This window comes from Zonotrichia leucophrys, chromosome 3 (genome assembly GCF_028769735.1).
Source record: "Zonotrichia leucophrys gambelii isolate GWCS_2022_RI chromosome 3, RI_Zleu_2.0, whole genome shotgun sequence".
Classification (NCBI taxonomy): domain Eukaryota; kingdom Metazoa; phylum Chordata; class Aves; order Passeriformes; family Passerellidae; genus Zonotrichia; species Zonotrichia leucophrys.
In genome coordinates, this window is record NC_088172.1 from 113,132,014 (window position 1) to 113,156,993 (window position 24,980).

At 57.3% G+C, this 24,980-nt stretch overlaps 3 protein-coding genes across 7 annotated transcripts in view; 2 read left to right on the forward strand and 1 right to left on the reverse strand.

Moving 5' to 3' along the window:
- Nucleotides 1-6,702, forward strand: part of NRBP1 (nuclear receptor binding protein 1) — a 30,981-nt gene extending 24,279 nt beyond the window's left edge. For 3 of the 4 annotated variants that reach the window (XM_064710054.1, XM_064710055.1, XM_064710057.1), the window contains 11 exons: nt 1,451-1,534; nt 1,785-1,843; nt 2,953-3,051; nt 3,136-3,268; nt 3,506-3,608; nt 5,137-5,187; nt 5,279-5,414; nt 5,509-5,562; nt 5,879-5,942; nt 6,024-6,079; nt 6,252-6,702. In XM_064710054.1, coding sequence (XP_064566124.1) covers nt 1,451-1,534; nt 1,785-1,843; nt 2,953-3,051; nt 3,136-3,268; nt 3,506-3,608; nt 5,137-5,187; nt 5,279-5,414; nt 5,509-5,562; nt 5,879-5,942; nt 6,024-6,079; nt 6,252-6,350 — 938 coding nt within the window. In that variant the 3' untranslated portion in view covers nt 6,351-6,702. The remainder of the gene's footprint in view (nt 1-1,450; nt 1,535-1,784; nt 1,844-2,952; nt 3,052-3,135; nt 3,269-3,505; nt 3,609-5,136; nt 5,188-5,278; nt 5,415-5,508; nt 5,563-5,878; nt 5,943-6,023; nt 6,080-6,251) is intronic. The other variant, XM_064710056.1, reaches the window with a different exon arrangement.
- Nucleotides 6,703-7,152: 450 nt separating this feature from the next.
- On the forward strand, nt 7,153-9,294 carry KRTCAP3 (keratinocyte associated protein 3). The gene is made up of 6 exons (XM_064710061.1): nt 7,153-7,362; nt 7,444-7,503; nt 7,952-8,152; nt 8,325-8,459; nt 8,712-8,803; nt 8,935-9,294. The coding sequence occupies exons 1-5, from the start codon at nt 7,153-7,155 to the stop codon at nt 8,793-8,795; spliced, it is 690 nt and encodes a 229-aa protein (XP_064566131.1). The 3' UTR covers nt 8,796-8,803; nt 8,935-9,294.
- A 171-nt stretch (nt 9,295-9,465) lies between these two features.
- Nucleotides 9,466-24,980, reverse strand: part of IFT172 (intraflagellar transport 172) — a 38,944-nt gene continuing 23,429 nt past the window's right edge. Inside the window, exons 29-48 of one of the 2 annotated variants that reach the window (XM_064710059.1) lie at nt 23,520-23,636; nt 22,913-23,055; nt 22,212-22,305; nt 21,922-21,986; nt 21,617-21,797; nt 21,033-21,142; nt 20,488-20,617; nt 19,824-19,922; nt 19,361-19,470; nt 18,812-18,875; nt 18,150-18,236; nt 16,987-17,103; nt 16,458-16,568; nt 15,602-15,721; nt 13,554-13,649; nt 12,474-12,533; nt 11,643-11,741; nt 10,656-10,809; nt 9,876-9,964; nt 9,466-9,668 (exon numbers count right to left, since the gene is read on the reverse strand). In XM_064710059.1, coding sequence (XP_064566129.1) covers nt 9,579-9,668; nt 9,876-9,964; nt 10,656-10,809; nt 11,643-11,741; nt 12,474-12,533; nt 13,554-13,649; nt 15,602-15,721; nt 16,458-16,568; nt 16,987-17,103; nt 18,150-18,236; nt 18,812-18,875; nt 19,361-19,470; nt 19,824-19,922; nt 20,488-20,617; nt 21,033-21,142; nt 21,617-21,797; nt 21,922-21,986; nt 22,212-22,305; nt 22,913-23,055; nt 23,520-23,636 — 2,136 coding nt within the window. In that variant the 3' untranslated portion in view covers nt 9,466-9,578. Of the gene's footprint in view, nt 9,669-9,875; nt 9,965-10,655; nt 10,810-11,642; nt 11,742-12,473; nt 12,534-13,553; nt 13,650-15,543; nt 15,722-16,457; nt 16,569-16,986; nt 17,104-18,149; nt 18,237-18,811; nt 18,876-19,360; nt 19,471-19,823; nt 19,923-20,487; nt 20,618-21,032; nt 21,143-21,616; nt 21,798-21,921; nt 21,987-22,211; nt 22,306-22,912; nt 23,056-23,519; nt 23,637-24,980 lie in introns of those variants that run through there. The other variant, XR_010439716.1, reaches the window with a different exon arrangement.

Sequence of the window (24,980 nt, forward strand, 5' to 3'; positions counted from 1 at the left end):
TTAGGTCCCTGGTGGAACAATCCCATTGCTGGGTTGCACAGCAAGCCCGGGACAATCTGAGAGATCAGCTGTTGATCCTTTCACTGACACTGCTTCCCCTGCTTTCTGCTGGCCAGGCACTGCCCTTGGCTGAGAGGGCAGTCCAGATCTGCTCTGTGTGCTCTCAAGAGCCCAAATAGCCCGGGGGTGCTGCAGGAGGTGAGCAGGGCTGTGGGACAGGAGGTCTTGGCTGCCTGCAAGGGGAAGCTCTGAGTGCAGGATAGAGGCAGAGATGGGCTGTGAGATGGACACTGCACAGGAGGGAGGTGTCCTCTGCAGCATGGAGGGTTCCAGAGCAGGGCCGGGTGCCCAGGCAGCCCTGCTGAACCTGCCAAGGGCACGGCTGGAAGGAATGCCACCATTGCCTCCTGGGCTGGCTCTGCTAGCACCCAGGGGGCACACAGGCTGCCCACTTACCCTGGCCACCTCCTTTTGCACATTCCTGAGGGTTTGAGAAGCCTGACCAGCTACAGCATGTTCCTGTAGGAGTGCCTGTTGAGTGCCCAGATTGAGTTCAGCTGGTCAAGGACAGGTTGCTTGCCCTACCCTCTGCTGTGCTTCACACCTCTTCCTTCCACCCGTCCTGCTCAGACACTGGATTTGGCTGAACCTTTTTCTAAAATTCATCTCTGATGGTGATTGTCCAGGGGGTGACCAGGTGGGACATGGGACTGGCACTGGGCACATTCCAGTGTGACAGCAGAGCTTCTAATGGCTGGTGGCTCTGTGCTCCCTGCTCTCCTCAGTGTTTCTCCCTGGCAGACAGCTGCTTAGTTTCAGAGTTGTTTGCAGTCTCTGCAGAGGTGGCTGTCCCAAAGGCTTATCTTTCATGGGGGTCCATAATTATGCCCTGCTCACTGTTCTTGTGGCTGCAAGTTATTTCCTCCCCACAGCTGGGAGTGGTTTGTGGAGCTGCTGGGAGGTTCTGCTGTCTGGGTCGTCACCTCCCTTCCCTCAGCAGCTTGGCCTGATTCTTGTCTGGAGGTGCTTTGGCACCAGCATCCTCCTGAAACGTGCAAGAGTTGTGTGGTAGGTCCATCCTCCCTGAGCTGTGACCAGCTGCAGTGGCACCTCAGGCTGCTGCTCTGAATGAGTGACTTGCTGGTGACAAATGCTGTGGATCTGTTTGAAGTCAGGCATTTGTGCTGGGAGTTGTTCCCACCTTGTCCTGCTGGCAGCAGCAGTTGTGGTCTCCAGGTTTGCCCTTGGAGAGTGGTGCCAAGCTGCCAAGGAAACAGTGTTGGGATGGGATGTGTTGTGTCGGGGCAGGTGACAAGAGATGAAGGCTGTACCTTAATGCCACACTCTGCCCCCTTGGGTACCACGGGCCTGGAGCTGCAGGCGTTCCCTGGGATCTCATCAGGGATGGGGTGTGGTTTCTGTATCCCAAGCATTCCTGGTTCTCTTCTAGTGGCGCCAGACACCATTAACAACCACGTGAAGACCTGTCGTGAGGAGCAGAAGAACCTGCACTTCTTTGCCCCAGAGTATGGAGGTATGCTGTGCCTGCAAGCCTGGGCATTTTTTGGCCTCGCTGATGCTTCCAAGCTGCACCTTGTTCTCAGTTCCAGGCTCCTGACAGATGCCACATTAACAGTCCTGAGCCATTTGCCTGCTGAAGTGCTTCAGCTCCTCTGTTCTGTGGTAGCAGAGGAGGGAGAAGCTGCAGGACTGTCCCAGCCTGGTGCAGGGTGGTGCTGCTGCGTGCAGAGCTGACTGATAACAATATTGTTTCTGTGTTACAGAAGTTGCCAATGTCACCACTGCTGTGGACATCTACTCCTTTGGGATGTGTGCACTGGAGGTGAGTGTCAGACACGGGCTTTGGGACAGAGATGATGAATCTGAGGAGAGAGAGAACTCTGCAAGGGCTGTGGCCATGGGTGGGTTTGCTCAGTGACAAATGTGTTTTGTTCTCAGAGCCAAGTGCACTTTGCCTTGGAGGGATCCCTATGGAGGCTCCCCCAAGTGCCTCACTAAGGAGGAAATGGCTCAGGGATTTGCAGTTCTTCCCAAATTCCTAAAGGGTAATGAATTAGTGGGTCTTGGCCAGTCCTGAGGTCAGACTCCCTGGCTGGAGGGAATAGTCCCTGCTGCAGACTGTTATGTAATGTCCATGTGTGTGACAGTGCCTGGGCTGTTTGGGGCAGGGGACAGCTGCAGTCTGTCACTCTGTCTGGGCCAGCCTGTGCCATCTGAGGGAGGTTGCAGTCAATGTGAGTCTGACACACCTGGTCATAGCAGCTTTGTGCTTCCTCTGTCCTTGCAGTCAGTAGGTCCAAGTCCAGGTAATGGGAGCTGTGGTTAGGAGTATTTTCTGAGAAGAATTGTCAGAAAGAGCCAGCACAAGAAACCCTCAACCTGTGCTGCACATTCCATTAGTGAAGCAGGAAGAGAACTGTGGAAAGACACAACTTGTAGGAAACAAAACTGAAGCTGAATGCAGAGACACTCTCTGCAATATTTTCCAGCCTTTCCTAGCTGGGAATGAGTGTCTGTGTGGTTGGCTGGAGCCCACTCTTGATGTGTTGTGTGCTTGCTCTTGTTGTGCGATGCAGAGCTATTCACACCGCCAGAAGGGACCCTGTCAGGTCCTGGCAGTGATCCAGTCGTGCTTCATTATGGAATTGCCAAACAGAGTAACAGGCCAATGGATTGTGAGGTTCAAAATGGAGACACTTGCTGTCCAGGTTGTTGCTGGCAGAGCTCCCAGGGCTCCCTGGCAGTCTCGGGTACCAGGAGCAAGCTGTTGTAATGAGGCAGCCATTCTCTCTGTCTCTCCCAATGTGACCTTAAGTTCCCCCAGGCAGCTTGGCTGTGCTGATCTCATGCTTGGCAGTGGTCTGGTGGAGCCTGTGGGCCCTGCAGTCTGTCACTGCCAGGGGAGGCTGAGGCTGTGCCCTGTGTTTGCAGATGGCAGTGCTGGAGATCCAGGGGAACGGGGAGTCCTCCTACGTGCCGCAGGAAGCCATCAACAGTGCCATCCAGCTGCTGGAGGATCCCCTGCAGCGGGTGAGCGCGGCCTCGGGCTCTGCATGCGCTGCTGCTGCTGCTGCTGCTGCTGCTGCTCGTGGTCTCACGCAGGTTCCTCTGCAGGAGTTCATCCAGAAGTGTCTGGAGCAGGACCCGGGCCGGCGCCCCACGGCGCGGGAGCTGCTCTTCCACCCGGCGCTGTTCGAGGTGCCCTCGCTGAAGCTGCTGGCTGCTCACTGCATCGTCGGGCACCAGCGTGAGTACCAGACACGTGGCCAGGGCTCTGCAGAGCTGGCAGTGCTCCTCAGAGAGCTAGCACCCTGGGAACGCCCTCCCCATGCCCTGCTGCCCTGCGGGTTCCTGCCTGTCGGACACAGGGCTGGGAGGGCTGTGGTGTCCCACCTGCTCTGAGAGCCTCTCCGCGCTTTTCATTGCTTTTCTAAGGCTGGAGAGGAGCTGCATTGCTGCAAGTTACTCCTTTTCTTTTTAATAGATATGATTCCTGAAAATGCTTTAGAAGAAATGACCAAAAACCTTGACATGAACGCAGTGTTGGCAGAGATCAACCACGAGGACAGGGAAGGAGTCAAGATGATGTGAGTGCCCACGGTGTGCCCAGGGGAGCAGTGCTGGGGCCCTGGTGTGGGCACTGGGGCGCTGCCCATCACCTCAGAGTTGGTGTTTCCCCCTGACTGGGTGCCAGTGGGAGCTGGAGGGGAAGGAGCAGTCCCTGTGTGGGCACACACACTTCTGGGCAGGGCTGTTCCTGGGTGGAAGGAGACCTTGCACCTGTTCCCTGCGAGTGGATTCTGTGCAGCTGAGATGAATTGTTCCCCAAATGGACAGATTAAATGAACAGTGTAGTAGTACAATGCGCTGTAGTTGGAGCAGACACCAGCAAAACGTGGCTGAACAGTTTGGGAAAGTGCTCTGACCAATCACAAACTGGTCAGATGGAGTCACTTTGTCACTTCAGAGAAAGGGTTCCTCAGTGTTCTCCTAATGGAGCACCTTACTCACACTGTGCACAGGGAGAGGCAGCTGGCAGTGCCACACAGCACTGCTGGCACTGGAGGGGTGGCCCCTAAGGGAGCAAGGCTTTGCTATCCAAAAAAGTGATGTACATTTTGGATAACAAAGCCTTGGCCAGTCAAGGGATTAGACTAAGATGTGAATACTGTGTTCCCAGGAAGCCTAGGGTGCTTCCAGGGAGCCCAGAGTTCTGGGATGCCCAGGCTGCTGAACAAGAGTAAGGTGACAAGGAAGAACAGCTCTCTGAGCCACAGAGACCCTTCCAAAAGCTGACATTCCAGTTGTCCTGGTGCTAGGAAATGTGGTGTGAAATTCCCTTTGGAATGTTCTTGATACATGGAGGACACAAGTGAAGGACCAGAGCTGTAAGGAGAGCTCCTCACACACACACACGGGATGTCAGCCTCTGAGGCGTGGCTGTCCAGGGGTGCCAGCCTGGAACTTTCCTTTTGGTGGTGCCATACCTCAGAGGTGCTGGACAAGGGAGAGAAAGCAGCAATCACTTGAAATGTCAGCATCATTTCTGGATGGTTCATCAGACTGCCATGCAGACTAATCTGCTAGAGAAAAGTTGGAAGTTTTTGTTGGAACCTGCTGCTGTGTCAGAGGAAAGGATGATCCCAGCTGCTGGGGCTGGAGGGTGGTCTGGGAGCTGGGGCAGGTGTGCAGCCCATAAAGCTCTTGAGGACATCCTGTCAGGCTTCAGCAGTTGTGCAGTCCTTACCTCATCTCTGGAATGCCTCAGAGCAGCCCTGAGACACGGGTTTGGCTGCCCCAAGTGTTTGCTGCAGCCAGGGACCTGGCATGGCAGGTATTTGTGAAACAGCTCACCAGGGGCAGTGTCACTGGGCCCCCCTCCAGATGACTGCACTGCACAGGTGTGGGGCTGTGGGGCTGGCTCTGCCACAGCTGCTGCCTCACCTCAGCTCACACAGCTGGTTATGTCCTGGAGGGAAGAGAAGAGCTGCCTGTCCATGCCCATCCTGCCTGTGGACACAGCCCAGCACATGGGGATGTGAAACTGCACCCCAGCTGACCCCAGTGGATGGTACTGTGAGACAATTTCTCATCTCAGGACATTTTGTTTTCCAGCTTCTCACAATCTCCAGCGCTGGAGCTGGACAAGTTCCTGGAGGATGTGAGGTAAGAGGGATTTTTTAAGATACCTTCCATCGTGTGTGAGACTGGAAACGTTCTGGAGAGGTATAACTGAGATGCTGCTCCTTCCTTGCAGGAATGGCATCTATCCCCTCACGGCCTTTGGGATGCCCCGGCCCCAGCAGCCCCAGCAGGTGGTGGTGAAATCTCCCATTGCTCCCCCGTCGGTGAAAACCCCAACTCCAGAGCCCGCCGAGGTGGAGACCCGCAAGGTGAGGGCTCAGCCTGGCTGGGGGGCTCAGCCCCGCTGCCGTGGCCAGGCAGGGCTGCGGGGCAGCTGCTGAGGGCTCTGTGCCTCTGTTGCAGGTGGTGCTGATGCAGTGCAACATCGAGTCCGTGGAGGAGGGCGTGAAGCACCACGTAGGTTTCTGTGGCTGGGCAGGGGGAGTCGCTGCTCTGTGCAGGGCTCGTGGCTCTGATGCACTGCTGGGGCCTGGGGTAGCCCTGCAGGGCTGCAGCTGCCACCAGAGAGCCTGTGCCAGGCCTGTGCCTGCAGGCCCTGCATGGGGCTGGCAGCTGCAGCTCAGGGTGGAGCTGGCTGTGGCTGTTCTGTCAGATCCCCGAGGGGCTCTGCAGGGCTGGTTCCCATCCCAAGGGGCATTGCTAGGGCTGCTTTAGGCTTGCCATGGCAGCTTGCAGCACCGCAATTCCTCATGAGAATTTCTTTGCCCTGCAGCTGACACTGCTGCTGAAACTGGAAGACAAGTTGAATCGACACTTGAGCTGTGACCTTCAGCCCAGTGAGTACCTTCTGCCCCTGCCAGGGGCACTGGGCCAGCAGCAGGCTGGAGCAAGGACTGACTCCTTTCCTTGTGTTACAGATGACAACATCCAGGAGCTGGCAGCTGAACTGGTCCAGCTTGGGTTCATCAGCGAGGTGAGCAGGGACTCGGGTAGGGCCGTGGGCCTGTGTTCCTTCCTCAGAGTTCAATGGTTTGTGCCCTTTTCGGGCAGGAGGAATAAGCCAGGTCCCTGCCCCGGGGGTCTCCAGCCATGCTCTCAGCTCTGAGTGGACGGGGCTGACCCCTCACTGTCCTTGTTCTGCCCAGGCTGACCAGAGCAGACTCACCTGTTTACTTGAAGAGGCGTTTAGCAAGTTCTACTACACTCGGAACGGAGCCCTGACGGCCGTGACTGTGTCATCTTAGCCCCGAGGCTCCGGGCAGCCAGCGTGGCCTCGCTGCCTGCGACCATGTGTGTCTGCCCTCGCTGTCGGGCGCCGCAAGGCCCCAGCTGCAGTGCTTGGAAGCTCATCCTGCATGTGCCGTGGCTGGGCTCATGACAGTCCTCCCTGCCCGCCTCCTCAAGGGGACTTTGCGCATCAGTATTATTTCCAGCCCTGTTTTTGTTGGGATTTGCCAGGTTGTGCTGCGGAGCTGAGGCCTGGCTTGGGGCATTCTGCAGCCCCACTCATGTGCATGGAGTTTGTTCTGTTTGAATTGTACAAAGTGTCTTTTGCACAGCACAGAAATGGGTTTTTTCTTTCCTTTTTGTTTTCTTTTTTTTTTTTTTTTTTAATTTAAAGGTAAGCAGGGGTGAGCCCCTAAGCCCTGCACCCCCGGTCACTCCCCCCCATTGCCGCGCCACGGGCCCGGGGGCGGCCGAGCTCGTCCCCGCTCCCCGCCCGGCGCTTCGCTCCCGCCGCCGGCTGCACTTTGTTTACTGTTCGCACCGCCGGGGTCACGGCGTGTGCTGGCCCCGGCCGCGGCCCCCGGCCCTTACCGGGGCTCCCGGGGCTGCAGCGGCCCCGGGCTCCGGTGTCGTCCTGGCCCGCGGCGGGGCCGAGCCGCGGCTCCTGCATCTCATTTCTATCATTTCCTATTTTTAATAAACTGTTTTGTACAGACGCGAGTGCCGCCTCTTGCGGGCCGGGGCGGGGCGGGCCGGGGGCCGGGCCGAGCCGCCCGTGCCTGCCCCGGGGCGGTGCGAGCGGCGGCGGCGCTGGCGGCCATGGCCGGGGGGCGGCGGGCGGCGGGAGCGCTGGCGGAGCCGCGGCGCCTCATGCGCACCGGGCTGGGGCTCATCGTGCTGGGCCACGGCAGCCTCGTGCTGGGCGCCATCGTGCACGGCTCGGTGCTGCGGCACGTGGCGGGCGCCCGCCGCGCCGGCACCCCCGAGTACGCGGCGGCCAACGTGGTGTCGGTGTGCTCGGGGCTGCTGGTGAGCGCCGCGGGCCGGGCCGGGGCGGGGCGGGGGGCGGCGGGCCCGGGCCGGCCCCGCTGAGCGCAGCTCTCCCCGCAGAGCATCGCCGCGGGCATCGTGGCCATCCTGGTGTCGCACAACCTGTCCCGGGCGGTCCTGGTGAGTGCGGGGCTGTGGGGGGGCCTGGGCGCTGCCGGCAGCCGCTGCCCTGGACCTTGGCCCCGCGGCTCCTTCCGCCTCGGCTGCCGGCGCTCGGTGCCGCCTGGCCCCGCTCGGCCGTTTCTCGGGCGGGAGCGCCGTTCTCGGGCAGAGGGGCTTCGGGGCCGAGGCTGCGGCCGGGCCGGGGGTCCCGGGGGGCTCGCAGGGCGGGCGCTGGGCTGGGGGCTCCCGGACCCCGGCCCAGCCTGCCTGGGGGTCCCCACGGAGCCCGAGCCAAGGGGCGCTGGCGGTACCGGGGGTGCAGGGATGCGAAAGGTGCGAGAGCCTCACCCGAGGGCGCGGCTGAGCCCTCCTGGCCGGGGCGGGAGGTCCCGGGTGCCCCTCGGGGCAGCGGCCCCAGCGCTTGGCCGAGCTCCTGCCATCCCGCTCGCATTCTTGCCGCCTGCAGCACTGGACCCTGCTGGGCGTCTCGCTGCTCAACTGCCTGCTCTCCACGGCGTGCAGCGTGGGGCTGGCGCTCGCCTTCGCCCTCACGGTGCACAGCCGGGGCACGCACCTGGTGCGGGGCTGCGACAGCTCCGCGCTGCCCCTGGACGCCCGTGAAAACATCGCGACCAACGACTGTCCCTTCAACACCACGCGCATCTACGTGAGTCGCTGCGCAGCCCCGCTCCTCCCAGCAGCTCCTTCCTGCTGCCTCTCGTCTTTTCTCTCTCACTCTCCCTCTCCCCCTTCTTTCCCCTGCTGCCCGCACAGTCTCTGCTGAGTGTGTTCAGCCAGCCTGGTGCGGTGCCCACGGTCTGTGACCCCCTGTCCCACAGGACACGGCCCTGGCGCTCTGGTTCCTCTCCCTGCTGCTGGCAGCTGCGGAAGCCGTGCTCTCGGGCAGGAGCTGCCTGGTGGCTCTGGTGTTCCGGGGCATCGGGCCCTGTGCACACGGCTATGGCAGAGAGCAGGTACAGCTCTCCCTGTCTCCCCTGTGACCGCTGCCTTTGTGAGGTGCTGGGTTCTGCTGGAGCAGGGGGGATGCTGACTTGGAACCTCTTGTAGCCAGCCTCAGTGCCAGACCAGCACCCCTTCATGGGGAGTTGCAGAGGGACCCTCTTCTTCATCCCCCGGTAGCCAGGCCTGTTCTTTGTTTGTGAGAACACTGCCCATCATGTGTCCTTGCCACCCTAACTTCTTTGTGTCTTTATTTTCCTCTCTAGCTGGCCAGGCCAAGTACAGCAATGGAGAAGCCACTCCGCGAGAGGCAGCAGCTCCTGGCAGGAATTTCTGACTCTGCAGTGTAGCTGGAGAGGTGAGTGCCCCACGTGGGCCCACGCCCACAGCAGCCCCCAGAACACCTTTTCCTAGGACCATGGGCAGAGGGGTCAGTGATGCTGGGCCCTGCAGCACAGCCTGGCACTGACACTGCTCCTCTGCTCCCAGGTGGTGCTGCAGGAGCGCTGTGACCCAGCCAGGTGGGGGCCAAGGTGGTGTCACAGCTCCTGCAGGGGGCTCGGGGTGTGCCCTGCCCCCTGCCCCCAGCTCCACCAGCCCCCTGGCACCGACCCTGCAGGCCAGCAGGTGCTGCTGCTCTCCCATCCTCGCCCCGAGCTGCTGGGCCCGTCCTGGTGTGCTGCAGGTTCTTGGTTTCTGGCAGCAGTGGTGGCGGTGGACAGTCCTGGTGCCACTGCAGGCATGGCAGCTGGCTGTGCCTGTGCTCAGATGTCTCAGGGAACAGAAGGGGAAGAATCCCTTTGGTGTAGGTCTCTAGTTTTCTTGAATAAACTTTTCCTTTCTACACTGGCTGTTCTAAGTGGCTCTGCCAGGTGAGTGCTGGTTGGGAACAAGGCATGCCAAGGGAAGGGAAGTGCAGCTGCTCTGTGAGCCTGTCCCTGTGCCTGCCACTGCCCAAGCACAGGAATGGTGGCAGAGCTGTGGCCCCAGTGTGGCACTCACCCACGGACACGGGGATTACAGCTCTGGGCCCAGCATCCCCTGGCAAACAGGAGCACTGCAGGGCTCAGATAACACGTTTATTGCATGTGGAAGGTGCTGAGGAACAGGCCTGAAAGCTGCCCTAGTCCTGCTCACTGGAAGGAGAAGCTGGTGCTTGGGAGTCCCCCACACCACCGTCGGAGGAACTCGATCACATCCTGGCCTGCTGGGCTGTGGGATGTCTGCAGAGAGAGACGGCCCTTGGCACAGGAAGGGACTGCACCCCTGTGCCCCTGCTGAAGGCAGGGCTGGCTCTGGTGATGCCCAGCAAGCAGCGCTGCCAGTGCAGTGAATGCCCTGGCACCATCACTCCCCCAAGGGTGCTGCACTGCCAGCACGAGGGGCTGAGCCCACCCACAGCCTGTCCCTGCCTGGGGGCTCTGGCTCACCTTGACAGCCATCACGAATTTGTACCACGCATCCTTCTTCACTTCTCGGCCTGGCCTCAACTCAATCTTGTTTCCCAGCACTGGGTACCCTGGGCACAAAGCGACACGTTCAGAACCAGCTGAGCCCCACAGCAAGCATACCCCCACCTGGTGCACTGCCCCCCGGCACAGTGTGTAGGGGGAATAATGCTGCCTTGCTCTCTAGGAGACCAAAATGGAGAAGGGCTGTTCAAAGTGGGGGGATCAAATGAAGATTAAGGCTGAACTGCCCTTGGGCAATGACACCCAAGTGTGTAGGTCCAACAATGGCACCCAGCTTCTGACTCTCAGGCCACAGTCCTGTTCCTGGTGACCCTCTCCTGCTCCCCCTTCTCTGACCCTTTTTTAGTCCTTTTTTAGTCTTGCACTAGAGAGCAGGGCCAGGTGCTGCCCATTCTTGGCTGTGCTGTGCCAGCCTGAGCCATCCCTGAACCACAGAGTGTCTGAGCTCCGAACTGCTCTGGGCTCTGCATGGTTCAACCTCCTGTCCAGGCAGGGCCACACAGCCCAGGGCTGTGTCCAGACAGCTTCTGTCTCCAAGGATGGCGATCTCACACCTTCTGTGCAACCTGTTCCAGTGCTCACCCACCCCACAGTAAAAATGCCCAATCTCCTGCAGCAGAGCTGGCTCCCCACAGCCACACAGTCCCTGCACTGCTCTGGGAGCACAGCCCAGGCCCACCCTGCAGCTCCCACTCCCTGCACTGTGTCATCTCCTGTCTGAGCTGTCCCCGAGCTCACCTGTGAGCAGGCAGGGCAGGGAGGCCACCCCTGTCCCCGCTGCCACCAGCGAGGCCTCGTAGGTGCCGCGCTCGTCCTGGGGCAGCGCCTGCTGCAGCCGCTGGTCCATGGACACCGTCAGCACCCAGTCCCGCGCCTCCTCCCGCTGCTCCTCCTGCGGGCAAAGCCAGGGCCGGGCTCAGCCGGTGCCGGGCTCAGCTGGGCGGCTGCTGCTGCTGCTGCTGCCCCAGGGCTGCCCCACAGCAGCGGGAGCACAGGGGAGAGCAGGACGGGCATGCGTGATGTGCACACAGCACACACTGCATGGTGCACGGCGGGGCTTGAGTGGGGGGATGTGTGTGTGCTGGGGAGAGAGAGAGGGAGAGTGAGTGTGTGTGTGTTTGTGTACAGGCATGTGTGTGTGTGCTGGGGAGCACGAGAGAGAGAGAGAGAGAGAGAGTGTGTGTGTGTGTGTGTGTGTGTGTACAGGTGTGTGTGTGTGTGTGTGTGTGTGTGTGTATTTGCATACAGGTGTGTGTGTGTGTGTGTGTGTGTACAGGTATGTGTGTGTGTCCTGGGGAGCACGAGAGAGAGAGATAGAGAGAGATAAAGAGAGTGTGTGTGTGTGTGTGTGTGTGTGTGTGTGTGTGTGTGTGTCTGCGTGTGTGACTGTGTGTGTACACAGGTGTGGGTGTGCACACAGGTGTGTTTTTGTGTGTGTGTATGTGTGCTCTCAGTGGAGGGACAGGCAGCAGGTGCCTGTGTGTGTGTGTGTGTGTGTGTCTGTGTGTCTGTGTGTGTGTGTCTGTGTGTGTACACAGGTGTGGGTGTGCACACAGGTGTGTTTTTGTCTGTCTGTCTGTCTGTCTGTCTGTGTGCTCTCAGTGCAGGGACAGGCAGCAGGGGCCAGTTCTGGGTCCGTTTCCATCCCTGCAGTCCCAGCTTTACCCCAGTCCCCGTTCAGAGCCCTGCAGTGCAGCACTGCAGAAGGGGACAGGTGACACTCACAGGCACGTGCTGCTGGGCTGGAAGGGGCACCTCGAAGGGAATGTCTGTCTGCTGAAAATCAGAGTGGTCCAGGGAGTCCAGGTTCCCTTCCTCGATGGCCTGCAGAGAAGGGCAGAGCAGTGGGCAGTGCCAGCTGCAGCGCTCACAGCACAGCTCACGGCCAGCATGGCACTGCCCGTTGGTGCCCAGGCCCTCCTGCCCCCCATGAGCACACTCTGCAGTGTCTCAGGCTCTGCCCTGTGCAGGTGGCCTTGGAGAAGGGAAAGGTGTAATTGGGTGCTTTTGTTTTCCCCCAGCTGCTGCTGACAGCACCTCAGAGTGGGGCACAGTGAGGTGTCAGCCCCTTGGATTTGGGGTTTCTGGTGGCCAGCCTGCTGCACAAGAAGGGACTGAGGGGACTCCTGAGTCCTGCATCACAGGGGACAAAGCACTGGGCCATGGCCTCCACCTCCCAGGTAGCTTTTCTTCCCTTGGAACAACTTGAGTGATCACCCTGAACGCTGTAATGGCATCTGCAGCCATGAGGATTTCAGGCCTAGATTGCCAATGTGCTCTTTGCTGCCACGTGCCCGGTGGCACTGGCACGCCCAGGTGATGTGGACAGGGCATGGCAGGGCCCCCCACAGGCAGTGTGGGGGTGCCCCCTGGTCCAGGCACACGCTGGGTGGGTCTGGGGGCTCTCCCCATCTCTCCAAGCTCCAGTGTGCTGCCCTGCAGGAGCCTCAGGTGAGCCTTGGCCAGCCTGGGGTCTGCAGTAGCCCTGTGGCAGCAATGGCAATGGCACTGTCCCCTCAGAGAGCCAGCCCTGCCTGCCCCACAGAGCATACTCACATCTGACAGGTCCAGGAAGCGGTTCAGGAACACAAATGCCATGTTCTCCCAGCTGACTGCCTGGTATGGAGAGGAGCCCTGGGTGAGAGTGGGCAGCTCATCCTTGAAGTAGTTTTTTGTAGTACTTTGAAGTAGTTTTGTTTTGTATCCCAATATTTTTCCCAAATGGTTTATCCCAGACTGTACTCCCCTCCCTTTACCTGTGTTATCCCTCTCCCTGGAAGAGATCATCCCCAAATCCCCACCCTGGCTCTCTGTCCACCAGTCAGCATCCCATCCCTCCATCTAGAAGCTTCAGTCCAGGATGTGGAGTGATCAGCCAGAGGCCAGGGGTCAGCCCCCCAAACCTTGCCCCATACGCTGTCCTAAATGTCCATCCCCCAGTACCCATCCCTCAGGGTCACTTATTGGTCAGTAAAATGTTATCTGCTTTGGGTTTCCACCTCCCTTTAAATGCAACCTTGGCACACATCCTCACAGCCAGCTCTTCTCCCAGAGCCAGGGCTGGGAAGGATGTGGCTCTGTTTGTGCCACAGTGCCCACCCAGCCCATCTCCACAGAGTGCAGACTGGCATTATGGCCAGGCTGGATGGGGCCTGGAGCAGCCTGGGATCATGGAAGGTCCTTGCCCATGGCAGGGGATGGAACAAGAAGAGCTTTAAGGTCCCTTCCCACCCAAACCATTCCATGATTCTATCACTGCAGGCAGTGAGGACATGCTGCTGTCCCTGCCATGTGTCACAGGTGCCAGGCACACTGTCAGACACCTGGGTGATGCAGAGCAGCCTCACATCCCCACTGACAGAGCCACAGCATGGCCTCTGTCCAGCCCTGGGCCTGTAGGTCCCATCTGCTCACTGCCTGGGCTCTGGCCAGCTGCCTGAGGAGCAGCCTCCAGGGAGAGCCCAGGATTTGGGCAGGTAAAGCTGAGGGGTCCTGTGTTGTTCCCTGGTGCAGAGGCAGCTCCTACCCTGGCAGCCATGCCAGCCTCATGGAGAGCCTTGTCTGCAGGGAGCAGCCCTTACCTTGGCAGCCATGCCAGCCTCGTAGAAAGCCTTGTCTGCAGGGAGCAGCCCTTACCTTGGCAGCCATGCCAGCCTCGTAGAAAGCCTTGTCTGCAGGGAGCAGATCCGTGTGGCGCAGCAGGGAGATGGACAGCTGGGCAGCCATGGTGTCCTGGGCACAGAGACACAGAACTCAGCAAAGAGAAAACAGCCTGGAGGGGATCTCAGGAGATCCCCCACACTCACAGCAAGGGCTCTGCACCCACACAGGCCTCACAGGTAAAAAAGGTCAAACCCCTCAGTCCTGACCCTGAGTTCCCTCACTACAGCCCACATGGGACTGTCACCTGAGGGTGAAATTCCTCTGCTTTAGAAGCCTTGCTATTTTCCACCCAAACACCCCCATCTGAGTCACAGAACAGGTTGGAAGGCACAGCTGGCTTGACATTGCTGGCAGTTCCCAGTGCTGCCCCCAGCCCCAGTCACAGCAGAGGCAGCTGCAGGCCTGGTTCAGGAACATGCCTGCTCAGGTTCTGACCATCTCGAGGAATGGAGACTCTCCAGCCCCTCCACAAAACAATTCCAGCCACAGTCTCAATGCATTTTTTCTTGTATGCATTTATGTAAGAATTTTGGAGCAGGGGTGAGGAACTGAAGGGTAATTTCACTTTTCTGCTGCCAGACACCCATTGTCACACAAGAACTGTCAAGGCCACTCCTTCTTCATGGTCCCAAACAGGCTGCCCAGCCCAACACTGCACAGCTGTGGAGATCTGTACAGGTCTCCAAGACATCAGACTTGGCTCTTGCTGTCTGATGTCTCTGGACCCCCAGCATCCACACACACAGCCATGAGGCTTCCCTGTGGCTTTCACTGGGGTTCTTTTCCTTTTCCCAGCCTTCTCCATCACAACTCTAGTGCCACATCCATCCAGAGCTCTAGAACAATTCCACAATCCCACAGGGATCAGGACTTCAGCAGGGAGGCCAAGAACAAATCCCAGCACACAGAGATCACAGGGCCTTGTGATGCCCCCAGAGAGGCCCATGAGCTCCCAAAGCCCCCCAAGGCCCAGCACACAGCACCAGTGCCTGCTGCAGCCCTGGGCAGAGGATCTGCTCTGCAGCCCACCTGTGAAGCCCAGCAGCTCTCAGAGCCCAGGAGAGCAGAGAGGAAGCCATCCCTCTTTTGGGAACATCAGAGTTTTTGTGATTCCTAATTTTCTACTGGCACCTCTGCTCTCACAAGTCACACCAAGCACAAGGATGAGCTCCTGCCATGGTTTACAGCTCAGCCACAGAGGCTGGGATGGTACCCATGGTAAGTAGAAAACACCACCCACAGTTCCACCTGTCGTGGTGGGTGCCAGGTTACTGCAGTTCCATTCTATGCATCCATGATGGGTGACTTATGGTAATAGTGACCCATGAACAGCCCCAAACCTGCAGGTGCCCATGGGTTTCCCCTCTAGGAGGTGAGCTGGTGCTTTATGGCAATAGTGACCCATAACCTGCAGATACCCATGGGTTCCCCTGCTCTGTGAGGTGACCTGGTGATTTATGGCAATAGTGACCCAAACCTGCAGACACCCATGGGTTCCCCCTCTGGGAGGTGAGCTGGTGCTTTATGGCAATAGTGACCCATAACCTGCAGACACCCATGGGTTCCCCCTCTGGGAGGTGAGCTGTGGCAACAGTGACCCATGAACAGCCCCAAACCTGCAGACACCCATGGGCTCCCCTGCTCTGTGAGGTGACCTGGTGCTTTATGGCAATAGTGACCCATAACCTGCAGACACCCATGGGTCCCTCTCTGGGAGGGCCTGGGATTTAGGGCAATCAGTGACCCCTACCTGCAGACGCCCATGGGTCCCCCCCTCTGGAGCTGCCTGGTGATTTATGGCAATAGTGACCCAAACCTGCAGACACCCATGGGCTCCCCTGCTCTGTGAGGTGACCTGGTGATTTATGGCAATAGTGACCCATAACCTGCAGACACCCATGGGTCCCCTCTCTGGGAGGTGCCTGGTGGTTTATGGCAATAGTGACCCATGAACAGCCCAAACCTGCAGACACCCATGGGTTCCCCTCTGTGAGGCCCTGGCAGAGCAGCCCCAGCCTCACCAGCTGTGGCAGGCCCTGCGCGGCGGCGCGGGCGGCGCAGTAGTGGCAGATAAGCAGCATCCTCTCAAACTCCTCCTGGGCTGCAGGCTCTGCCTCGCTGCTCTTCGCCAGGTTCTCACACTGAGAAGAGAAAATGAGAGGAACTGAGGGCAGGAAAGCACAAGGGCACTTACTGCACATGAGACGGGGAAGTCAGCAGAGAGAAGGATCTGGAATATCCAGACACCTCTGGGACTCTGGAGGCATGCTGCAGGAAGGAGGCTGTGGGAGCCAGGGGCAGTCACCAGCACTGCAACAACAGCCAGCACTGCGAGCAGGGGTGAGCCTGCACGGACAAAGGGAGGATTTTCTGATTTTGCTTATGTTTGCAGTAAGGACAGAAACAGAGATAAGGCAATTGTGGCTCTGGCTGAGATGTTCTGGACAGGAATGAGGAGCAGAAGGCTCTCAGCCTCCATGGGGAGAATTCATATTTTCCAGGCTCAGCAGCTCTGTGCTTTCCCCATGCAGGCTGCTGATTTTGGGGTAGGATCAGAAGAGATGTCACGACAGCTCCCATGTCACAGTGACACCTGGAGCTCTGCAAGGGCCAGGGGCCACACCACTCCCAGGATCTGGCCTGGAGCAAGGGGCAGGGTCCAAACCCACTCCCAGGATCTGGCCTGGAGCACAGGGTCTCCTTTCTGCCTTCTCCAGCTCAGCCACATCCACTTGCCAGGATCCTGTTTTCCTGCTGTCCACACTGCCAGCTCTCTACCCTTAGCTTGTGCCCTACAAACACCGTCCCTGTCACCTGTGGAGGGGCTGGCTCCTCTGCCACGGGGCTGGGCAGGCAGGGGAGGCAGGGCACACTCACCAGAGCCAGGAGCACGTCCCGCAGCTCAGCCCAGCCCGCGTACGCCTCGGCACAGTTCCTGCCAGGAGCGTTCACCATCTCCACAAACAGGCGCTTGTAGATGTTGAAATTCTGCCACAAAAAGGACACAAGTGTGGAAGGAGACAGGTGAGGGGCCAGCAGAGCTCTCCTGCTGCCAAGCACAGGCCAAGAAAAGGGCTGCAGAGGGGCAGTGCTGCAGGAAGGGGGCTGGGGACAAGGCAGGCAAACAGGGAGGGATGCAGGGATGCTTCCTGCAGCCAATGCTCTCAGAGAAGCAAATGGCTCCTTCTCTTCTGAACTCGGTGCTCAAAACAAACACAAACACTCAACTTCCCCTGCTCCTTCCCATGGAGAACAAGCTGGGATATTCCAGCCCTCTGAAGAACCCCTGCAGGGCTGGGCATGCTGAACTGGAGGCAATCCCAGCTCAGGTGGGAGCCTGGCCCTGCAGCAGACCCTGCAGCAGATCCTGCAGCACAGGGACAGCCCTGCTGGGCACCCTCCTCACCTGGGGGTTGGCAGGGGCTCCGTGCTGGCTGTACAGGTGCAGGGCTCTGTCCCAGCAGCCCTCACAGATCAGGTGTGTTGCATACAGAGCCACGTACTTGTGCAGCACCTGGTAGCTCTGCAGGAGACACAGAAAGCAGCAGCATGAGGCTCATGGTGGGTATGGATGTACCATTCTTGCTGTGTAATCACTGGAGAGCAGCTGAGTCAGTGATTATATTCTGCCCTGGCTATGGAAAAGGATCATGCCAAGGCTCTCTTGGAGGCACGAGCAGACACCAAGATCTTCCCAGACTCAGTGTGGCCTTGTGGTGCCCAACACAAAAAACTGAGCCTTCCCCATTAAATGGAGTGCGCAGTTATTCTCTGGCTCCTGATGAGTAGAGCATCAATAGGGAAGCCTCCCAAAGAACACTGATTCAACAGAGACCATCTGCATCACAGAGGAGCCCAAGTCTGAGAGACACCAAGTCCACTCTATAGAATCCAAAGGTAGGTTATTGGAACCAAAGTTATAAACCACAGTCCCAGACATTCCCAGAGCTTTTCCAAGGCTCCAGCTGGCCTGAGTGACAGGCTGTGATGTCCCTGTGATAGCTCACTCCAAAGAACTGCTTGCCCTTGGTTACCTCCATGACCAACAACCATTTAACCAATAACTGTTTAACAGCCAATCACCAATCAATAACCATCCCTCAAAGTACATCCTGATAATAGAGAGCTGTCTTCTCCTGCTACTCCCTTGAAAGAACACTGTAAAACAGTTTCATTTTGCTTTTCTCCATTTTATTACTCTGCTGAGGTAATTTTGTTAGTTTCAGGTCAGTAAAACTGAAAAAATGTCAGATTTGCTTTCCTGACTAGGATGCCTCATCCTGACTGACACCACTGCTCCCAAGAACACAGAGAAAGAAGGCTTTCTTCTACAGATCCCTGTTTCCATGGCACCAATTACTTCCAGCCCAAACAACTCATTTAGCTTCTTCCAGTGCTCCATTAATCACAAAATTCAAACACAATATGCTTCCAGGTTCTAGCACTTCCCCACTCAGCCTCCCTGGCCACGGTGGGACAGAGGTGTGGAGCACCCCAGGTGCAGTGCTGCCCACCCATGCAGGCTCCAGGAGCCCAGGTGTGTCCCTGAGGGCTCCCACGGGCACTCACCTGCTTGGCTGCCACCTCCAGGCACTTCTCCCACTGCCCCTGCTTTGCGTATATATCCAGAGCTGCCATGACATCAATTCCCACCAGCTGAGGATGGAAACAGCCATGAATTCATTGTGCAGGCCAGGCCCCCTGCTCACATGCACACAAGCACCAGGTCAGCCATGTCCTTTTTGCCCAGACACAGAGTCTCTTCCCCTCCACAGCATGAACCCACAGAGCCTGTGTGACCCATCTGCCACCAGAGGGACCTGCTCAGGCTCAGGAGGTTGGCCCAAGTGAGGTCAACAAGTGACAGGAGCTGCACCTGGGTCAGAGCAGCCCCAAACACAGAGGCAGCCTGGGGGGAGAATGGAGGGCAGTGCAGAGGAGAAGGACTTGGGGGTGTTGGTGGGCACCAAACTGGACATGAGCTAGCAGTGTGTGCTTGGAGCAACCCACTCTAGTGCCAGGTGTCTGCCCAAGGCAGGAGGTGCACTGAGATGAGCTTGAGGTGAGCTCTAAGGTCCTTTCCCAGCCAAACCCCTCTGTGGTTCTGTGCTCTGGCGTGCAGCAGCCATGGCTCACAGGCACACACAGACTCCTCACTCGTACCCACAGTCAGGCAAAAGGATCTGCACAGGCCCTGACACCCCTGCCCTGCCTGCAGGCATCCCACATACCGAATCCACCTTTCCTTGTTTCTTTAAATACTCCTTGTAACGCTGGTCCACGTACTCCTCTGACCTGCGGGCACAAAGAACCCCAAAAGGCAGCAAGACTCATGGCTTGCAGCAGTGCAGGGGCTGGACTCAGCTCTGGAACCAGCACTCTTGCAGCTGTGCTGTGTCCTGCCAGCAGGCTGCTGGAGCACAGATGGACGGGGAAGGAAAGGGTCCAAGCAGCTCTTCACAGCAGAATATGTGAGGAGAACAAGGGATCACAGGGCTTCAGAAGGAAGGGCATGCACTGAGTCATGGCAAGGGAAAGGGAGGTAGGGATGGGGGTGAAACCAAAGGGGAAAACAGTTTCTGTGGGATGTGTGGCAATAGGAAAGTGCCAGAATGTGAAATGGCTTGGGAAGGGTGGAGAATGGACCCTGTTGAACATGGGAAAGAAAGCCACTGTGGGGAGAATCCAGGAAACCCAGGACAGGACAGGACAGGACAGGGGAGCAGCTGGGGGTGGCAGGGGGAACAGGAAGGGTGTAGTTTGCAAAGCTCAGGGCATACCTGGGGTCGAACTCCTTGGCTGTGTGCTTGGCTTTGCTCCACTCCTCCCCCTCAATTAAGGCATCAATGGCTTCTCGGATGAGGTCCAGGTTCAGGTAGAGCTCAGCTGCCTGCAGGGCCAGAGACACTCCCATGGGAGGCAAAACCCCACGGGTTCCCTGTGCCCCAGGCTGAAGCTGGTGCTGGAGCAGCACACAGACACCACAGAAAGTCTCTTCCCAAAAGATAAACCTCTCCTCTGCTTCCTGCCTTCTCCCAAGGCCTAGCTCTCTCACACTCTTCCAGGACTTGATTAATTCCCCTCTTTCATCCTCCTTGAAGATTCTGCACAGCCTACCTCTAGATGAGGCCACCCATCCAGCCATCACCCCAGGATGTGACCTGACCTCCTGCCCTGGGACAGAGCTCTCCCTTCCCATGTCACTGCTCCTTGAGCAGCCCTGGGACAGCAGCCACTGCTCACCAAGCTGTATTTCTTCATGGCCACCAGCTGAGGAGCCACAGTCCGTGTCACCTCCATGCTCTGTGACTGATCCAAGAATTTCACAGCCAACTCAGCAGCCTGTGAAGAGAAACTGTCAGCGGCTCAATTGATGGAAATGGTGGGAGGGTGGGATGAAGCTGCAAGTGCTCAGTCTACAAGACTGACAGTTGGAAGCACTTGAATGATGGAGGAAGTGGAGCAATGGCAAGTCAGAGGAGAAAGGCCCAGCCACCTTCACCCACGGGAGAAGATCAGACAAGGACACAACTGTAGCTGAAGGTGGTACAAGGACATGGGTGTGGTGAGAAGCATGAGCAAGAGCACAGCACAAAGGCTGGTGGCAGGGAGCACAGGAAGGTGCCCCTCCAGCAAGAGCTGAATCACAGAGTGCAGCAGCTCAGCAGTGCAGGGAGCCGTGGGCACACAGACACGGGCCTGGCACAGGCACAGGTGCCAGAGCAAGGGAGGCAGCGGCATGCAGGACAAGCACAGCCTGTCATGGCTCAAGAGAGCAGCTGTGAAGGCTCTCAGCCCTGCAGGCTCTCCTGAGCCCTGCAGTGACACACATCCCTGAGGGCACTCACGATGTGGAAGAGCTCCCAGGCAGAAGGGCAGTGAAGGGAATCCCAGCCCCTGACAGTACCTTCAGCAAGCACTTCTCCACCAGGACACTGTTGCTGGGGTCCCGCACCTTCAGGTAGCAGTCCACGGCCCTGGCGTGCTCCCCGGCCTGCTCCCACTCGCGGGCCTGCTCCAGCAGCCCCTCAGGCCCACTGCAGGAGGAACGCAGGCTGTGAGCAGCAGGGGCATGCTGCACACATCCTGAGACAGGGGTGGGCACGGGTGCACACGGCAGGCAAGCAGGGAGCTCAGACAGAGAACAGGGACAGGGCTGAGGAAAGAACTGACCAAGGACCCTGGGGAGATGCAATGGCAGTACAGGAGACCATGGAGATTTGGAAGTGGGGCAAAATGCCATCTGGGAGACCTTGGATGGCAGAAATAAGACTCCCAGAGAAATAAGGAAGGATGATAGGAAACCTATGCAGTAAGAAGTCTGGAGTCCTCAAGAAGGAAACAAGTGGATGTCAGGGGTCCCATCAGGCTGTCTCTGTAAGGCATCAGCAAAATGGCCATGGGGAAGAGCTTCCAGGCTATTTCCTGCAGCCTGACCACAGCACTCCTTACCTGGAGCCTTTCTTGCCAGCCTCCCTGCCACACTCCTCCTGCAGCTCTGCCAGCCGCCCGGGCAGGTATTCCTTGCAGATCCGCAGGGCCTCGCTCCACATGCCGGCCTCCTGCACAGGCACAGCGGGGAGAAACTCTCACCAGGATCCCCCAGGCTCCTGCTATCACACAACACACCCATCCCCTCCTCTTCATCTTGCCAGAGAACTGACTAGAAGAAACAACCACAGCAGCACCACCCAATTCTTTCCTCCCCTGTGTCTGTCCACCTGCCCCAACGTGCTCATTCATCCATTCCAGCCACCTCAGTGGAATGGGCACTCCAGCCTCCCAATGCACCCACTTGTGCTACCCCAAGGACCACCCATCCTCCAGAACCATGAGAGAGCAAAGCTATGACATGAAATCCACTGGCTCAGTCCTCAGACCAGAATGCAGTTCCTCCAGAAAGCCTGAGTAAATGGTTTAAACCTCTTTGGCTGCTAAGCTGACAGGGGGAGCTGGGAGGTGAATTTCACTCCTTCATCTAAATTGGGATCTTGTCCAGTGAGGAAGGCAATGATGCTGCTACAGGCTGCACTCACCTTATAGTACTTGATGGCCAGCTCAGGTCTCTGCGCTCGCAGGAGGAAGGCCTCTGCCTTCTGGAACTCTCTCTGCTCAAAGGCAAACTGTGCCTGCCCAACCAGCACGTCAGCCACGCTGTCTGGATCGTGAGCCTCAGCCACACGCTGTGCAGCGTCCCAGTTCTGGTTGTGCACAAACCTGGGGATGAGAGGGACACCAGGTGGGACAACAGGGATAACAAGGAGCAGCCCAGCGCTGGAGAGGCAACCGGGCTGGCACTGCATGGAGAGAGCACACACAGCAGGATGGGGAGGACACACACATCAGCACAGCTTCCTTGGGCTTCCCAGCTTTAATGAACTCTCCTTCAGCCTCTTCAAACTTGCCCTAGAGGAGAAGAAGGGATTTGTTTGCACACCTTCCTGTTCTGGCATCACCACATGCCCTCCTCTACCCATCCAAGGCAGCGTTTATGGAACACAGGTGTGTGGAGCTTGGCACTGTCATCATGGAGCCCTTTGGGAATGCAGGGACTGCTGCAGCAGCCCAGGGACAGCTGCTCAGGTACCTGAGGGACTGGAGGACCTGCACCTGTTCCAGGGGGAAAATTACCTCATCTTCTAGGAACATGGCATACTTCAGGTGGATGTCTGGCATCTTCTGCTTCATGGAGAGGCGGGCCAGCTCAAAAGCAAATTCAAAGACCCTGCAATGAGAGAGAGAAGGACTGAGCTGTGAGTGTGTGCCTTCATCAAGAACAAGACATCAAGTAGAGCACAAGACACTGGGAGAGGAGAGAGGGGAATACAGGGGGCTCCAAGTGAATTAGCACGGTCTGTTCCTCCTGCTCCTGACCAGGAGCTTTTGGAGTCCCTACTAAGGAAATCTGGCTCCTTCCCACCTGCTGTTAGAGCCCAAGGCAGGAGCCAAGAGATGTGGGAGCCTCGGGAAGAGCAGCAATGAGTGGCCATGCAGGCAGACACCTGGCCAGCTGCAGAGCAGGGCCAGAGCTCTTGTGGCACACAGTTACTCATGGTGACATGAGGAGCACCCCCTCATGCTCAGAGGCTCTCACAAGCCTTCCCCTGCAGAGGACAATCTGCATTTGCCTGCCAGCTCAGACCTGGCATTTGAGAGACTGACACAAAGAAGAGAAGTGGGACGTGCCAAGGGTGTGGAAGGCCTGTGTGAAGCACGGTGGGATGGAAGACATGTCATTTTCTGGACCTGCAGCTGCCATGTGCACAGGTTATCTTGGCCCACACGCTTTTCTTGGCTGGCAGAGGGGAGGGAGGTCCTGGGCACCTGCATACCCACTGTCTGTTGCATGGTCAATGGCCATCTCCAGAAGTCCAAATTTGCTGAGGAGTTTCACAGCTGCCTCTCCACCCAGGCTCTTTGCCCACAGATAGGCCACATGCTTGTGGGAGTTTGCACCCCCGTATGCCTTGGCCACCTGTCCAAAGGAAAGGAAATGGAAAAACCCAGTGTATGTTCCACCTTCAGCAGACTGAGCCCCTCTAACGTGCTGCCTGCCAGCAGGAGGGAGCCCCAGAACCATCTGTTCCCTCCCAACAAACCCTTCTGCAGGCACCACTGCCCTGGGGAGGGGACAGTAAGGCAATGGCCCACAGGGTGCTGCAGAGCAGCCTCAGCACAGCCACATCCCTGCTGGGACACAAGGAGGGAACCCTGCGTTCCTGAGCAGAGCCACATCCCTGCTGGGACAGCAGGAGGGAACCCTGCCTTCCTGAGCAGAGCCACATCCCTGCTGGGACAGCAAAGGGAGCCCAGCATTCCATGGGGCAGTTTCAGGCTGGGTAGGGCACACCAAGTGTTCTGATCTTGCAGTGAACACAGACAAAGCAGTTTCCATCAGGATCCCACAGCCAGAAGCTGACCCCTGTGAGTGATTATTACCCTGTATGCCTCTTCCCACATGTCATTCATTCTGTACATGTTCACCGTGGTCTTCCAGTCTTTGGCTTCCAGGTAATGATACTCAGCCTCCTGCAGGCGCCCCTCTGCCTCCAGCTCCTGCAGGCAGAGCAATGAGGCAGTGACACTCGTGTGGACATTTGTGCATTCCCCCTTTCTTCACAGGCTGCAGTGTGAGCTGTGAAATGCTTGTCAGCCCTCGGCCTTGACAGCACCACCTGGGCTCAGCTCTTCCCGAGCTTATCAGAAACACTGCCTTGCTCCAAGGAACTGCTCCTGTTTAATGAGCTTCTGTTTTCTTTATGATATGCCCGCCTCGGAAAATGTTCCTCTTGCCTGAAAAGCACAACACTCCTGTTCTCACACCTTCAAAGAAAATGCCAACCCAAACTCTGGCCAGGCTGAAGCACTGCTATGACTGAAGCCCTTGTGATCCTATAAACAGCAGTCCAAAATGAGACCCTTTGGAGCTGTCCTGGCACCACAGTGGGCACCACAGCAACCTCCCTCTGTGGGGGCACCTGTCAGAGCCAGCAAACCCCCAGGCTTGCTGTTGGAGGACTGCCAAACACAATGTGTGCTGGGCCAATAGCTCACTCCTTCGGGCCTGATCCTTCACCCACGGGAGATGCAAAGGCCTCCAAAGTGAGGATTTCACTGACCTCTGGGGGGAATTTTTCACAGGTACCTTGTAGGCACTGACTGTTTCTGTCTGGGTGCATAAAGATGCATGTATGCTATGGCAAATCTGTGGGAAATGTGGTTTTCTTAAATGTTTCAGTATCTTGGATATCTAAGTAAGTTAGGCCTGTAAGTAAGGTTAAATTATACTTATAAACTTATTTGAATGCTGCTAAGTGTTGTTCTTTTGCAAAGTTGTTTAACATAAGTTATAAGCTAAGTGTTGCCAAGTGTTACTCTTCTGCTGAGTTGCTAGGTATAACTTCAAAGTTATAAATTAGGCTAAATGCTGTTAAAGTGTTATTCCTCTGTTAGATTGTGAAGGTTAAGCCATAAATTTAATTAGATGTAAGTTAAATGTTTTCCTATGTTAAACTGTTAGTCTTAAGGTGTAAGTTAAATTAAAGTACTCTTATGTTTGAGTGCTGTTAGGCTTTTAGGCTGTGCTCTTTTTTATCTTTGCCCACTGTCTTTTGTCACACCCACCCACCCATCCCCACAGACAGTTCTTAGTTAATTTCTTCTTTGATTGTCTGCACTTTGTTTTGTTTTGTTGTTGCTAGTTTTTCCTTGTTGTGCCTTAGCTGTCCTGTAAGTAGTAGAGTGAATCTCAGCAACAAACTTGTTCTGCTTTGATACTTAATATTAAACCTGACTTTTGCTCACACCCTTGCCACTGATTTTTTAAGCAATCTCAAAACCCTGTCCATAACAACAATCTTGCCCCTGCTTGGTTGAGCTGATCCCCTGCCATGAGATGCA

Excerpts from the sequence above, each read along its gene's own strand:
- KRTCAP3 (XM_064710061.1), top strand. The coding sequence starts at position 7,153 with ATGGCCGGGGGGCGGCGGGCGGCGGGAGCGCTGGCGGAGCCGCGGCGC. Across the intron at positions 7,363-7,443 it reads CGGTGTGCTCGGGGCTGCTG|AGCATCGCCGCGGGCATCGT; the intron begins GTGAGCGCCGCG and ends CTCTCCCCGCAG. Across the intron at positions 8,460-8,711 it reads ACGGCTATGGCAGAGAGCAG|CTGGCCAGGCCAAGTACAGC; the intron begins GTACAGCTCTCC and ends TTTCCTCTCTAG.